This window comes from Hippopotamus amphibius, chromosome 6 (genome assembly GCF_030028045.1).
Source record: "Hippopotamus amphibius kiboko isolate mHipAmp2 chromosome 6, mHipAmp2.hap2, whole genome shotgun sequence".
Lineage (NCBI taxonomy): Eukaryota > Metazoa > Chordata > Mammalia > Artiodactyla > Hippopotamidae > Hippopotamus > Hippopotamus amphibius.
In genome coordinates, this window is record NC_080191.1 from 108,113,912 (window position 1) to 108,130,760 (window position 16,849).

Below are 16,849 nucleotides of genomic sequence, written 5' to 3' on the forward strand. Positions count from 1 at the left end.
TACATTACGTGACAAAGGGGATTTAATTAGCAGATGAAAATGGGTTGCTAAACAGCTAAATTTAAAATAGAAAAGTTATCCTGGATTATCCAGGTGGGTCCATGATGATCACAAAGGTCCTTAAATGTGGAAGGCGGATGCAGAAGAGTGAGAGTCATAGCAATTCCATATGAGAACTCAACCGGCCTTGTTGCCTTGAGGATGGGAGGCGCAAGAGGGCAGCCTCTAGAAGCTAGAAAAAAAAAGCAAGGGAACTTTCCTGGTGGTCCAATGGTTAAGACTCTGCGCTCCCAATGCAGGGGGCCTGAGTTCAATCCCTAGTCAGGGAACTAGATCCTGCATGCATACTGCAACTAAGAGCATGCGTGCCACAACTAAAGATCCCGCATGCTGCAACTAAGACCGGATGCAGCCAAATAAATAAATACTAAAAAAGAAAAAGAAAAAGAAATGCAAGGAACTGAAATCACCCCCAGAGTCCCTGAAGGATCACCCTACTAACACCTTGCTTTCTGCTGTGTGAGACCCATTTCTCACCTCTCGCCTCCAGAACCATAAAATAATAGAGGTGTGCTGTCTTAAACCACAAAATGTGTGGTCATCTGTTACAGCAACAATAAAAGATTAACACAGTAACCATCTAATGAGTGGTCAAGCCTGCAACTGTTTAATTATGACCGAGATTGACACTTCAGTTCTCCAAATATCTTGGCCATTTTCCTTTTTGTGAAACTCAAAAGCAAAGTTGTAAGAATGAGAAGTAATTTCCCTAATAAATACATAGAGAATCCTGCATCACCTTGAAAATTCATTAGCTAATGAATACAAATACAGTTTTTATTCTCTCTTACTAAGAAAGTAAAATAAGATTACAGTTTAGAAAAGAAGTATGCGAATCTTCTTTATTTTATATGATGTTCTTTATGTTTATAATCATGTAAGGAAATATCTCATGTGTTTCCTAAAGCATACCTAACAAAATTTCTAAAGTTTTTAAATATGACTCTGATATCCATCTACAGGATTAGTAGAAACACTCAAGAAAATAAAGGACCAACCATCTTGAAGTGGTGAATTACCCATCACTGGGGATAACCAACCCAAAGACCTAGTCTCAATGTAACAGATGGTTTTCTTACATTTAGTGGGAGATTGGGTTCAATGAGCTTGAAGTCTCTCCGTGAGGCTTCAGTTTACAGGAAGTTTTCTTAATGTAGACAAAAACATTAACAGTGAAATTGTTGGCAGAAGGATTGATATTTGAAACAGCCCCCATTAGATGTAAGGAGCTGGAACCATGACTCCTGAGAGACTTGTGCAACATTTGTCTAATCAGTTCCAAAGTGAAATATCAACATGATTTAAGAAGAAAAGGAATACAGAAGGACACACAACAATTATGGAGCTATACGATTGTTTGCCGAGTATTTAAAAATGATCAAAATTGCAACTATTGAGTTCAGAACTCTTATTTGCAAGCCAGGAAACCTCCTTTTTATACACCATCTGGAAGAGATTATTATATAACATTCATCACTTGAAATATTTATAATAAATTAAACTATAGTAATTTCCTTAAAATTCAAATCAAATCAAGGTGCTGAGTATTCAAAAACAAACAAGAAAACAAAACCCAAAACCAAATATCACCCCTTCATATAACACGCTGTATGTTTAGTGTATTCTTTTTACAGTAGCAAATACCATGCTATGCAGGCAGGTGCTATGCAGGCAATCTTCACTTTTTAAGTCAATGGAAGGAATGTTATAAAGTTATCTGATGAATACACTAGTAGGTATGAGTTCATAAGACAGTAGCAATCCTTATACAGAATGAAATGTTCTTACAGAAGGAAAAAAGCCACTCTCTTTACGCCACATCTATTTCCTGTGCCTGATTATCTCCTATGTAACCCTCATCATCAGATCACCTAAGGGACGCACTTGCCTAGGGTGATTAAATTCTGGAAGGCCTAACATTCTCTAGACTCCAGATCTGTTTGTTCATCTCCATACAGCATATCAGCTTAGGGCAAGACCATGGCACCCTGGAGGGGCCATTGTGATAAGGCGGGGTCCTCTGTCTGCCAACAGTGTCAACAAGATGTTCAATTTTTACTCCTTCCAAACCACATTCCTTTTCTTTTCTGTATCTCAGGACCAACTCCAGCCCAAAGTAGGCTGGGGAGGGGCGGCAGTATTTTCCAATATGGACCACAAGCAAAATTAGCTTCTGTGATGAATCCAGAGTCCACACTGGCCCTTAGAAAAGGTATGAAAGATATGGATCTCTCTCTGCGAATAACTTGCAAAGTGTCAGGTCTACGCTGTCTCCCTCCTGTCGTGTTCTCCACTTAACTTTTATTCATCAGGGGCTGGGGTCCTTTGAGGTCTTTCGAATGCCCTGTTAAAATGCTAATACTTCTAGGTCAGTGACTCTAACACAAATACAATTAAAGTCACCAGAGCTGATCTGGAATTGGGGACCACCGAAGCAGGAGAAGAGAATTTACAAAGCTAAATTCTTGGCCTTGAAATATAATCTGGGACCTACCTTATTTCAGAGATGTGATTTACTGAAAACATCATTAATCCTAAATTTTGACTATTCCCCAAAGGCAAAGTGTGTTATATAAATTTAGCATTCCCAAGAGACTAAAAAATACCATTAAAGTGAAAGTATACCAGTTTGTTTAGGTGTGATTTTTCTATAGAAAACAACCAAACATAATAGAATCAACTCCAAAATTAAAGCACATAAGGAGTTAAATGTTCTCTTTGAATTTTGACATGCTCAGTTATTGGAGAAGAAATGTTTAAGAAATCTCTTCTGCAAGATTAGAACAGCAGAATACATTTTTTTCAGTGAATACTAAATGATAAACTTACATCGGAATTAAATCTCAACTGGCAAATGTTGCATGATATGATTTGCTTTCTTCGATGAGGAAGAGGAACCCCGAAAGTATGATTTATTACAGCTTTCTGAATCGGGTCCATCTGTAATGAGAAAAAAAATACAACAAATAGAAATAAAGCTTGTCAGTTCCATTGGAATGTTGCCTATTTCATTAAAGAACCAATCTGTACAGCTTCAATCTACTGCTCACATTATAAAGAATATTTTTATTCTAAGAAACAGCATTTCTACTTTCTCGGAAAATAGACAGCAATAAGCCTGAAGCACAGTATGATAAGGAAATGATAAATGTACCCATTAGAGTCTGCGTGCTAACCGTTTTTCTCATTTAGGATCAACAATTGTCTCAGTTTGATAATCCTCAAATATAATTAAAGGTTTATCAAAACTCAAGTTATTGTGAATGCCAGAAACCTTACACAGAAGTAAGTCTACGCCATTGCCCCAAATGGACTTCAAAATAGACTTAGTGAGACATGCGGCTGTGAAAATAACTTAAGCCCCATTATGCATAATTAACCTTAGGCTATGTTTGGTATCTTTTCTGCCTTAAGAATAGAGGACAGATTTCCCCTGCTATCGAAAGTAGAAGCCACTACTTTAGGACACATCTTGCTAACGGCTGCACAAAGTAAATGGAGATAAAGCACAGATGCTCACAGACACAGTTCAAAGCCATGGCAGCTGGATCCTGAGATGCTGAGTGTAGTTCCCCGGGGATGGGATGGAGCTTAGAGATGCCAACCTTGCTGCTCTGAGTTCATGCTGCCTCTATAAGGGCTGTTGTAAAAACAAAGACTGAACACTGTTTTCGCTGTTAGCCTTTCTGTGTAAAATGAAAATCCTCTTTGGACTTTCTTTGATTAGCGAAAATAGGTCTTTGGTCAAAGTGAAGTGACACAAAGAGAACTTTGGAAAAGCAAGGGTTGCCTGCACACAAATCTTGCTTCCCAAGAATTCAAACATATGGAGCTATGGAGTCTTTCAACAATGATTTACTGGTCACCTAATATATACTGCTATCCTATGGACTTATGACTTGAGGTTCAGAGGGTTTTGGCCAGATGTCAGTTATCTCTCTTCACCCCATTCCCAGGACAGGACAAGGGACACCCAAAACATAATGTTAGCAACCCAGCTCTGATAAAATTTAATGTCTCCTCACCAAGCTCTGTCCCAGGGTCCACATCCGTGGTTCCCAACCATTAGATACAAATTTTGATCTGCTTCTTAATACCTGTGCAACCTCTTTTCTCATCTGCATCTACCTCTTAGGGCTGTGATGAAGTTTAAACATAATTTTTGAAATTACAGTGCCGGGCACATTAAGAAGTCAATAAATGTTGTCTATTATATTTTCTCTTTTGTGCCCATGTGATGATTAAGGTTAAAACGAGCCTCACACTCCTATGGTCTTTGCTGTCACGCTTCCCATTTCTCACATGGCCAAAAAACATTTCAAAGTGATTCAATGGTGTACATACAGCCATTGCTTCTGTTGAATGCCCAAAGACTTTGGAATGCCTAACTCATCAGATACAATGTTCTTATGGGTCTTCACAATGGGTTGAGCTAGCTCAGAAAAGATTTGACATACACACAAAAGCTAAGAATGTGTCTGGGAAATGATGCTCTAATATTCAGCTTCTATGATACATAATCGTTCATTAATTAGCCTAAATCAGTTCTTGATAAATTCCACTTCCTTTTGTGTATTTCAAATCATCGGAACCAGTTAACTCATAGGCTCTCCTCACTGGTAGGTAGGAAAAAGGTTCTGTCTATATTCACAAATCCTATAAGGTTGTCTAGGAACTCTTAATGCACTGTGCTAAATAATAACAATAACAGGGGACTTCCCTGGTGGCGCAGTGGTTAAGAATCTGCCTGCCAATGCAGGGGACATGGGCTCGAGCCCTGCTCCAGAAAGATTCCCACATGCCGCGGAGCAACTAAGCCCGTGCGCCATAATTACTAAGCCTGTGCTCTAGAGCCCATGAGCCACAACTATTAAGCCCATGTGACGCAACTACTGAAGCCCACACACCTAGAGGCCATGCTCCGCAACAAGAGAAGCCACCGCAATGAGAAGCCCGTGCACCACAACTAAGAGTAGCCCGCACTCACCACAACTACAGCAAGCCCGTGTGCACCAATGAAGACCCAACACAGGCAATAAATAAACAAATAAATAAATAAATTTATATAAAAAAATAACAATAACAGCATTGACAAGAAAAATAATAGCACAAAGCATTCATTAAGCGGCTCTGTGTGCTAAGCAAGTGCTAGGCTAGGTGATTTATATACTGAATAGTTATGATCAGATGAACTCATGGGTTCTCATTTTTATCTTCCATCATCACTTTAAACTTTTTCTCATGTTAATCCCAGATTCTGGATGAAGCTCAGCTGCACCATACTTTTTCTGGTCACTTTTAGGAATTAACAAATTCCCCCACAAGTGAATTCTACCATAATTTCTTTTTAACCAGTTTTATTTAAGTACAATTTACATACAGTAAAATTCACCAGTGTGAAGTGTGCACTTTGATGAGATGTGACAAATAGATACAGTTTTAATAATCATATAGGATATTTTCATTACCCGGACATTTCCCTCCTGCCCCTCTGTGGTCAGTTCCTGCCTCCCACCCCAGCCTCTGAAATTACTGCTCTGCTTTCTGTCACTACATTTTTCCTTTTTCTCAAAGTTCATACACGCGGACTCATGTACTATGTGATCTTTTGAGTCTGGCATTTTCGTTGCGTGTGATGCTTTCAAGAGTCACCCATGTCGTTGCACGTCTCAGTAGCTTATTCCTTCTTATTGCTGAGTGGTATTCCTTTGTATAGATACACCCCCATGTGTTTATTTAATTTGCTAGTTGATGGATATGTGAGTTGTTGCCAGTAAACTCTAGAACCTTTTCAAATCTTAATATATAATCTAAGCTCATTCCTAAATTCAGTTCAGTATCTTAATCCAAACATTAAAAATTAATGTAAAATTACAGTTTCTTTACCTTAGCTTCATCCTGCTCTAGGGTAATAGTGTGAAAAGTCATAGGGCATGGTACAGGATTCTTCTCTATATACACTGCCCAGCACCCCCACCCCAGTTAAATCAAACTTCGCTCAACGCCACCTCACCTCTATTTCCTCAGAACCAAAATGAACAATGCACAGAACTTGAGAAAGCCAAGAGCCACGCAGATGAGGAAGCTGGGATGCTTCGATAGCCCACTTTCTGCTTCCCAGGATCACTCTTAAAGGACTCTAAAAATGCCATCACAATGCTTCTATGACAACACAGAGAACACTGGGAGATAACTTCCCTTTCAGCCAACAGCAAAAGAAAAATGAAAAGCTGAAAGAGGTGCTGTTTTAGAGGTAGCTGCCTCATCATGTTCTATGGCATCTGTTCCATCTGCACAAACAGGGTCCATTTCTATTGGGGATCAGGTGAACCATGCCTATATTCCATTTAGGAATACTGAAGCCCCCTTATAATGATACTTTGAACTAAAAAATCAATTACAGATTTATATTAAAGATGCTCTCTGAAAATACACAGTGTTGACTTATTATCATATTTTGCAAGTAGCATATTATTTTGGTCTTTCAGTAACACTAGAAACTTTCAGTAACCACATTCAGTCCAAAAAAGAGTAGGAAGTATTTTGGAATAGACACTTCATGCAAATGTGGCATATTCTCTAGATTTGTTTTGTTTGAATTGAATGTTGTTCTGATCACTGTGGCTAAAAAATCAAGCTTCAAAATGCAAAGTAATATACACTTCTTTAGAGACCATTTTATTTCCCAATATACTTAAAAAAAAACACAATCGAATTATATTTTAATGATGGCTTTTACAACTATAGTTACACCACCAAAGGTAATTATTTTTTATTATTTTAGGAACCTAGTACAACAAAAGGACAAAAGTTTAATGCCTTTATTAACGAACATAAGTCACAGTCACCTTCTTAAAATATACGTCTATAACTATATGTAAAACCATTTACAACAAGGAATTATAAAAGGGCAAAATCTAAATAATAACCAGTTCTGTTGTTAAATAGTTAATTAAACGATACCACATGGTCTGTAACTAAAAGTAGCATCTACTGTCACTCGGGATACACATACAGCCACTTTGATCATTTTGCCCAAACACACCATTATTTACCATTATAATCAAATATTTTGTTCAAAAAGAAAGTCATGTATGTTGGTTTTCACCCCATGAACCAGGTCTGATCTGTCAAAATAATCATCCCTTATTGTGTGTACACATATTATAAGAATTTGTCTATGAGATCAGTCTCAAGAAATGCCAATGTGTGCAGAAAAGAAAAAAGGAGTTCTTGGGTCAAATAAGTTGTAGGAAATCTAGGTACCACAGCCTGGACATTCAAAGTGCATATCAAGAATTAAATTCTCTGAGATGTCTCACAACAGAAACATCTGCTTTAAATAAATTATTTCTAAAATAACATAACCAAAGCTTTTGTTGTTTTTTGTTTTTGTTTTGTTTTTAAATTTAGAATCTTTGTTCAGCGCATACAGTTTAAGAAATATTGATCTGGTAAAGTAAAATTATTATATGAATATGAATTAAACGTAACACCTTCATTCAAAAGGAATGTCACTAAACTAAACATGTAATACACAGAAATCAGAGCCAGACATTTCACTGGATCCATGCAGCCCTGGGTTAAAACTGAAAAGAAATGGTAAAAGCTACATGGTATTTTAAGGCATTTATTTAATTTCTAAAGGGACATTTTTAAAGCTAAAATTTTCTAAACACATCATCCAACCCTCCCCAAACCAACAAACAAAAGCAAAGAATGATACACTAGCCATTGATATGCTTACCCAAACTCTAGAGTAAAATCCAATTTCAAACTCAGCCTATAGCCTTATTTAAAGCCAAATGAATATGTTTTCCTTCATTTCAGGTTTAAAGATCTTTGCATTTCTCTCCCAGGCCTAGCTTTTCCCTCATCTCCCCTCTGGGCTTTCTGCTAAATTGATTTGTAAATGAGTGACCAGGGCCAGTCTCAGGTAAGCCAGCCACAGTTCTTCCCCTAGATTCACTTTCCTAGGGCGCTCTTGTGTTTTCAGAGAGGATGAGGCTTAACCCTGAGTTTACATTTCCTGCTCCAAGAGACCTCCTCTCTTTCTGTTCCTGTTAGTATTGTGGCTTTCAGTTTTTAAATAAAAATAAGAACTTAAATGCCAGAAAGTTTAGAAGTCCAGAAATATAAAAGTTGTCTCTTTCAGCTGGTATTCCTAGGTAACAACGGCCAGTAACAATACTGCTAAAGGTTACACTTACAGGCACTTCTTGTGTGTCTGTGTTTATAAGCATCATTTCTATCTGAATAGCTTCCTGAGGAGCTCTCACTGTGCCTTTTCCTAATATCACAAAAGTAACAAGTAGCAGAGCCAACTAATACCCACAGCTTCCCACTCTTTCCCCTGCCTCCATCCGTGACTACAATAAAGCTTTGTGGTATCCATTGTCCTGGATGTTTGTGACCCTGTAATATTAAGCGACACTGAGTAACTTATTATATCAACTATGAACTAGTAAAATTTGTGTTTCTATGACTTATATCGACACCTTAGAAAACGCTAATTTAAAAACTTCTAATAATTGCACTCGTCCAACAGGTGTATCCATTAGAAAATATTTGCAACTTTTGTCCTTTTTCTAAAACATTTTAAAATGGACATATAATTTACATGCCCAAAAAAGTGCATACATCTTAAGTGTATCATTAGTTGATTTTTTTAAATATGTGCCTACCCTCATGGTATCACCATCCCCATCTAGACACAGAGCATTTTCCGCACTTCTCTTTTCTATGAGATTTGGGTTGGTAGGGACTTTGACAGGAATGCCAATCACTCAAGACCAGGACACAGCTCTGAATAGGGTTGGGGGGATGTCACACGTGAAGTCTCATGGTGTCTTTGATTTTGTCAAATAGCAAAGGACACATAAGAGTTCATTTAACAAAGGAATTTATTCAACTAGAGGTAGGCTCTCCCCATCAGTCTCATTAATCAGGCCAAGCCCAAATCTGCTAACTTGATACATTTAAGTAGGAAATACAACATGTCTAAGTCACATAAGTACATTAAAGGCACAGCCAATTTTTCAACCCACCAAGCTTTCTTTTACCTTCAAGTCTTTTGCACATTCCTCTTCCTCTGCCTTGAAAACTCTTTCTCCGTGTTTCCTGGCTCATCTTACCCTGGCTAATGCCTACCTACTTTTCAGGACTCCAATCAGAACTCATCTCTTTTTCCCAAATTCTTAGTTGACCTCCTTCAAATGGGTTAGGTCCTCCAACTCATCCTGCAGGACACTCCATTGCACCATCTGAAGGGCTCGCTTGTCTCTTTTGTCTCACCCAAAAGAGGGAAAAGTCAAGGCAGAGGCTGAGTCATTTTGTTCTTTGTACCCAGGAATTAGCATAGTGGCTCCCACTTGGGCCAGAGCTCAGCACATGACTGGTGAGTTGCCAAATAAATTGAATATTATTAAAGCCCAATATCAAAACTTAGCATCAGTCTCGGGACGGTGTTAACAACCGTGGTGAGAAAACCTGGATTCACAAGGGAACATTAGGCATGAGGGGTGAAGAGAGTTTACTAGAAGCAAAAGCATATGGATAAATGCCTCCATGATATTATCGGAATATGGAGGCTCGGAGCAGAAGCTACAGCTGGCAGCCACCAAGCAGAATTTACATATATTCATTTATGAATTCATTTATAGACATGGTGTCATCTAAGCAATGAGGCAACGGTTGATAAGTTCTCTTTATACTTTATGTGCCATCATCAGACCATTTTTCCACCAGGCATCTCCCTAGACAAAGCCTAATAGACACTGTTCTGATCAGTTCAGGAGAAGCTGACTTTGCTCAGAAAACCAATGCTTGAACTTAAATGAGCAAAGGCATTTGGATGCTCTCCAAGTACTCAGGACATGTCCAAATGGAAGAGACATTTCACTGTCAGTAGCTTTCTGCCATGGCTATTTTCACTAATGTTCTATGAGTAGGCTAATAAAGTGAAACATGGAAAGTTCAAAGTAAAGGATGGATGAGCTTGAGGGGATCTTAAGACATTATTTTTTTAGAATCATTTATGTGCTCCAGCAAATTGCATTTAACCAATGTGTTGCAGCGCTATCATGGAATGCCCACAGATAGCTGCACTCCAAGAGTTTTTTTTCTTTTTCTTTAATTAAAAAAATTTTTTGACATATATTTGATTTACAACGTTGTGTTAGTTTCAGGAGTACAGCAAAGCTATTCATATATATATACATATATTCTTTCTCAGATCCTTTTTCATTATAGGTTATTATAAAATATTGAGTATAATTCACTGTGCTATACCGTAGATCCTTGTTGGTTATCTATTTTATATATAGTAGTGTGTATCTGTTCATCCCAAACTCCTAGTTTATCCCTCCCCCCTTCCCCTTTGGTAACCGTTGTTTGTTTTCTGCGTCTATGGGTCTATTTCTGCTTTGTAAATAAATTCATTTGTATCATTTATTTTCAAATCATTAATATACAGTTTTCCTATGTATCTAATGCTGAGCGTGGACCTAGAAAAACTAGCCGTGACAGAAGACCGTAAAGACTATATATATATATATTTTTTTTCTTTTTCAGATTCTTTTCCTTTATAGACTATCACAAGATATTAAGCATAGTTCCTTGATTTTTAAGTGGATATGTGGAATTGTTACCAACACAATGTCTCAGTCATGGAAGTTTAATCCTGGCTCATCTTTAGAAGCCATCTATATGTGGTATTTTCAGTGGGTAGGGTAGGGGCTATGTTTCACCCATGCTCTCATCCCTGTGTGTTCTCATTACTTTCCCTGAACCCAGTGAGCACTCAGTATATGTTTAAATTTTATTGAAATATCTCACTTTATCAATGAGAAAAGGTATACCAGGAGAGGGGGAAAAAGTCAGAGAAAAAAAGAAAGGAAAGAAGATGATTTCATTCTATTGATGGGCTTCCTTTTGCTACAATGAAATTTTTTTTCTGGCCAAAAGAATATTAAGATTCCTTGAGAGGGATGATTGTTGCCTGATCACACTAATATCACCCTGGAGAGAAGACATTTTAGAAACCTCATTATCAGCATTACAGGGACGAAATCGGACTCAAATGCTTTAATCAGAATCCCGTTTCTGGTGGACTTAAATGGCAAAATCTCTTTGGAAGACAATGAATGCCTATGGGGCCTGCCTGAGCAAGAAGTCAAGTTACTCATTGGTTGGTCAGACTTGGTCTCCAAATAAGGTGTAAGTAATTAAACCCAACAAATCCAGAGCTGGGATTTCATTTACAAAGAATGCCCCAGAAAGCATGGCATTGTAGACTGAGCTGGAGGATAAATTCCAGAAATCCATTCAAATTACCAGCTCTATCAGAAGTCCACAAACACATTTGGGTCCTCAGCAGGTCACTGAAATGTGGGCCAGGTGTTGAAACTTGCCGTATTCTGAGGTGAAAAGAAGGTAAGGACACAATACTTTTGTACATAAATCATGGATGGCTGAATTGAAAGGATTATCTCTTAATCTAAAATTATGTCCTTTCTTCTTTTCTGTTGTTAAATGCCTTTGTTTTTTTCAAAATTACGGTGCTATTAGATAGATGGGTGGATGGACAGATGGATGGATGGATGCATGCATGGATGGATGGAAAGATGGTTGGATGGATGGAAAGATGGTTGGATGGATGGACAGATGGATGGATGGCTGGATGGATTATGCTCTGGCTTGAAAGAATTAGAATGTGAAAGTACTACGTTGATTGGCTTTTTAATACCCCCTTTTTAATATCTGAACCATGTATAAGTTTTCTAGGGCTGCTATAAGAAGGACCACCAACTCAGTGGCTTAAAGCAACAGAAATTCATTATCTCATAATCTTGGAGGCTAGAAGTTCAAAATCAAGATGTTGGCAAACCATACTTAGTTCCTCTGAAATCTGTAAGGAGAATTTTTCCTGCCTATCCCTAGCTTCTGGTATTTTGTCAGAACTCTTTGGCAACCCTTAGCTTATAGACCCACCATGCTAATCTTCCATCTTCACGTCACATGCTTCCTGTGTATGTCTATCTCTGTATCCCAATTTCCCATTCTTATAAGGATACCAGTCATATGGGATTAGGGACCACTCTACAGAACTCATTTTAAGTTGATTATCTCTGTAAAGCGACTATTTCCAAATGAGCTCACATTCTGATGTATTGGGGGTTAGGACTATAACATACCTTTTTTGGGGGGGACACGTTTCAACCCATAAGAAATGGAATAGGCAATCTAAAAATCCACAAACCACTGTGAAATTTTACTTAGGCACTAATTTTGGACTTCCTGATTAAAGGAAAAGTCAAATTCAAAATCAGCTTTCTTGTTTTAGTGTCTAAAAGGGCAAGTTTGAACCATCAATGGATCACTGAGACCATTCCATGCCTGCTTTCTCCCTACCATGATCAAGTTTAGCCTCAAAGAGTCTTGTGATCCCCAAGAGTCTGGGAAGAAGAAATTTAGGTTTAAGAACTTGAAATATAGATAGAGATGAGGCTCATGGAATCGAAAGAAGCAGATCTTTACTAGGGAGCCCGCAAGTAATTTAGATGAGATACTTTTGAAATGTCACAAAATGCAAGTTACAAAGTCTGTAGAAAAATTAAACCATGGCACATTGGTATGAGCTACGTGAACAGTTATCCTGATTTCAATTGTTTGGTTACATTAGAAAAGACATAAATTTGGGGGTACCTGTATTGCGCCTTTTTTTCTTGCTCTTTTGCTTCTTTGTTTCTTTGTAAAAATCAACCTTTAATGCCTTTGAAAAAGTACAATGATGTGTGGGATGGTTCTTTTTAAACAAATTCCATCTCAATAGCTAATTTATAAGACCTCTTCTAGCATGAAAATCCCAAGATAACACGTGTATATGGAATTAAGCATGTAAGAATATCCTTACTTGTCTTTATGTTTTGTTCAAAAATGCAAAGACACATATATGTCCATGCATATGTCTGTGTGTGTATACACATGCATGCGTATTATTTACATACCAATTTATGTACCAGTATTTTCCCACCAATTCCCTACATAAAATCTCTCACTCTTTTCAATTCGGCAGAATTCAATATCTTTTGTTCTGTGTTTGGGCTAGACTTGACAGTTTCTTGAATTATTCTGCTTCTCCTTGCACTGAAGCATTTGTTCACTAATGTACACACACATTTCCCCCACCCCCTATAGGGGGCCCATATACCTATTTTTCTTAGCCAGTGATGTGGCATGCAAGCCTTTAAGTGCATATCATGTTGGCAAACACTGCCTTCCATGAACCAGCCCAGGCCCATGTCTCTGGATTCATTTCCGTTCACCCTAGCCTCCGATATTCTGCTCCAGTAATACATGTCTGCTGGCAGTTTCTTGCAGAACCTGGTGTGGTTTATTGCCTCCTGATTTTTTATAAGGCTCTCTCCTTTTTCCAATCTTTATTACTTATTACATGTGCAATTCCTGCCCATCCCACCTAATGTTCTTTTTCCAAGACGAGCCCCTTTGGTCTCTTAGTAAGTGGAGCTAAATACTCCTCCTCCCAGTCTTCACAACACCCTGTACATTCTAATGTCATGTCATAGACTATCCACCACCCAGATATTCTGCTTACAGTTCTCCCCGCTCATAACTGCAAAAGATGTGGTCAGTTTTATTCATCTTTGAGAAACAAGTGCCTGAACACAGAAAATGCTCAAGAAAGGTTTATTGTTGAAGAAAGTCATTAGCTATGTGAGAGCAGCCACCCCAGCTGCTGTCAGTCATTCTAAAAAGAAAAGGGGGCTTCCCTGATGGTACAATGGTTAAGAATCTGCCTGCCAATTCAAGCCCTGGTCTGGGAAGATCCCACATGCCTCAGGGCAACTAAGCCCGTGCACCGCAACTACCGAAGCCCATGTGCCTAGAGCCCATGCTGCATAACAAGAGAAGCCACCGCAATGAGAAGCCTGAGCATTGCAATGAAGAGCCGCCCCGGCTCGCCGCAACTAGAGAGCACCCGCACAGCAGCAACAAAGAACCAATGCAGCAAATAAATAAATAAATTTATTTTAAAAAAGAGAGAGAAAAGGGTGGCTCAAGATATAATTCTTGGTTAAAGCCACGCAGTTCAATTGTGTAGAAAATTTGCGTTGTCATCTGAGGCTGACTGTGTTTAGAGGTCATGATGTAAATATTCAAAATAAACTGCATGTTTAAAAAATAAAAGTAATAATCTCTTTTAAAATGCATGCTACATGTTTAAGGCAATCATTCTCAACACTGGCTGTACACCAGGAATCATCTGGAGAGCTTGTTAAACGTATGGACTGAGATCCCCAACACAAGGCAAATTAGTTCAAAGTTTAAAAGGCTCCATGGGGGATGGCTAAGAAGTATTGGTCAAAACTTTGGTTACAGACTCAACTTCCTGTGACTAAGATGTTTTCATCAGATGTTTCCAGGAAACCAGTGTCTTCTTTGCCACCAACAATAATTTTTAGCCAAAGAATTCTGTAAAGGATGTGGTAGTATCCTTGTTTTACAGAACTGAAAACTGAGGAATAGCCAGGATAAATGATTTGCAGCTCCAAGATTTAAACCCAGGTTTGTTAAAAACCAATGTTCTTCCTACATATCACACTGACTCTCAAACATGTGTAGGAGCTCAACAAACTTCTGAAATCAACTTAAAAACTGGACCTGAATTTGGGATTCTTGGAAATTGGCAACCCACAGGCAGAAACACATACACATTAAAAAGACAAAAAAAAAAAAAAAAAAAAAAAAAAAAACAGATGAAGAAAACTAAGCAGGAACAACTTGAAATAAACAAGGGATATTTTAAAGTATTTCTAACAATTGACTTGCTTGCTAATAAATGACACTAGGTTATTTTTAATCTTCAGAGTGTTAAACTGTTTAACTTCCCTCTACCTCTTTCTGGACTCTGCCTGTTTTTCACTTCCTGACCTTTTTTAAGGACTTAAAGGAACCACTGTGGAGTTGAACTGTAGTTAAAAGTTTGAATCAGATATAGTGATAGTCAAGTGGTCAGCAAAGATGTTCTCAATTGTGAAGGTCAAGGAAGGATGAAGCTGAGGCTATCATGTCCTCCCAGAAATACTTCAGATCAAATCCATCTGAACCACAAAGTAAAGGAAACCCAGTACCTAAGGACCTCTTTCATCATAAAGGTATAGTTGCATTTGGTTGTATTTTAAACATTTCTGGTGTCTACCATATAAAAACACTTGTATAAATTTTTGAAAAACCCCAAATACAGTGTGGTTGGAGGACTGGTGGTTTACTGTAAAATATAAAATATAAACTGTAACCACTTAAATCTCTATTCACATAACCCGAAGGGGGTTGCAAATCTCAGCTGGATTCCCAGAAGCAAGCACGTTGAGAACCACTGATTTAAGAGGTTATTGTGTTAGTTGGAACGCCCACTAGTACATTTTGTAATTCACATGCAATTCAAGTCCTCTTCCAGAGGGACTCTCAGAATATTGTGTTACAATTTCTTTTCTATTTTTGTTTATTTTTATGAAATAATGCACACATGGTAACAAACCAAATAGTACAAAAGAGCTTCAGCCCAGAGGTAAATGCTTGAAATGAAGTGACTATTATTATTATTATTATTATTTTCTGCCAGATGACATCATGGCTCTAAATAACATGCTAATATATCTCTAGGCACTAATAAAGATGAGAATTGAACACATATACACTATCACACTTTGTCTTTCTTTACATACTCTTCTACAAACATTTCCAAATTTTTCTAAGTTGAATATTCTATTATTATTTTACAACTGTGCATAATATGTTTCCATAGTTACGTTTGGTTCCATTAATTGAGTCAAGATCTCAAATTCCCTGCTTGAAGTTACTCGTTTTCGAACAACTTTTCTTCCTCAGTTTCCAACTTCCAGATTCTCTCAACTACCCTTATGCTTTTAAATGTTCAAAATTTTCTAACTGAAATGTTTTGTACTCTACTACCCATCCTTCTAGGCTTTGTTCAAGGATGAGTCTAAAATTGAAAAGCTAATAAACAACATTATCATTGTTTTGACTTCATCAGTATTTTTGTCTGCTGACCAGGTAACATGATAGGATTAGATTACATTTTCTATGGTTCCAATGCTACAAAACTTGGCCCATTCAAAGAGAATGTTCTAGCTTCAGGCAAAGTAGCTTCTACTTTTTTATTACCCACTGGTTGCTTGAAATTCTATTATTTTTGACTGCTACATATATAAAGGATACATTTCTATTGTTCATTTTTGCCTTTCCTTTTCTATAAAAATGTGTTTTTATCTTAATTTAAAACACATTTTCCTTTTTTCAATAAATCCTCATGTTTTAATTCCCATCTGTCTGCTTTACTCACTCAACATGGTATCTGCAGACCCTAATTCCAGACCTTCCCCAAGGTTCTGACTTCATACTTTTCTCTCCTTTCTTTTTCTATGCACTTCCTTTTTATCATCTGGCTTCCAGAGATGTTTAAACTTCCATCTATGGTGACCCAAAACAATTCTGTTCTTTTGTAGCTACCTCTTATTTTTGTATTTCTTTAGATTTATTTCAAGGAAATCTTGAGAGAAAATACATTGTATTTGTAAGATCTCTGTCCCATTTTGAAATAAAAACTAGAAGTTTTAATCTAAATGTGTTTTGAAAAACATTCTGAATAAAAGGGACCTTGGTTCCTAAAAATATACATTAGTCCAAAATACCTGATCTTTGCTATCAATAAATTACAGTTTGCAGGTAAAGGATTATTATTGTTTAT

At 37.5% G+C, this 16,849-nt stretch overlaps 1 protein-coding gene across 2 annotated transcripts in view; it reads right to left on the minus strand.

The window, feature by feature from the left end:
• ZNF385D (zinc finger protein 385D) overlaps positions 1-16,849 on the minus strand; it is an 891,886-nt gene that overhangs the window by 120,994 nt on the left and 754,043 nt on the right. For both annotated transcript variants that reach the window (XM_057738318.1, XM_057738317.1), the window contains one exon: positions 2,890-3,000. In XM_057738318.1, coding sequence (XP_057594301.1) covers positions 2,890-3,000 — 111 coding nt within the window. The remainder of the gene's footprint in view (positions 1-2,889; positions 3,001-16,849) is intronic.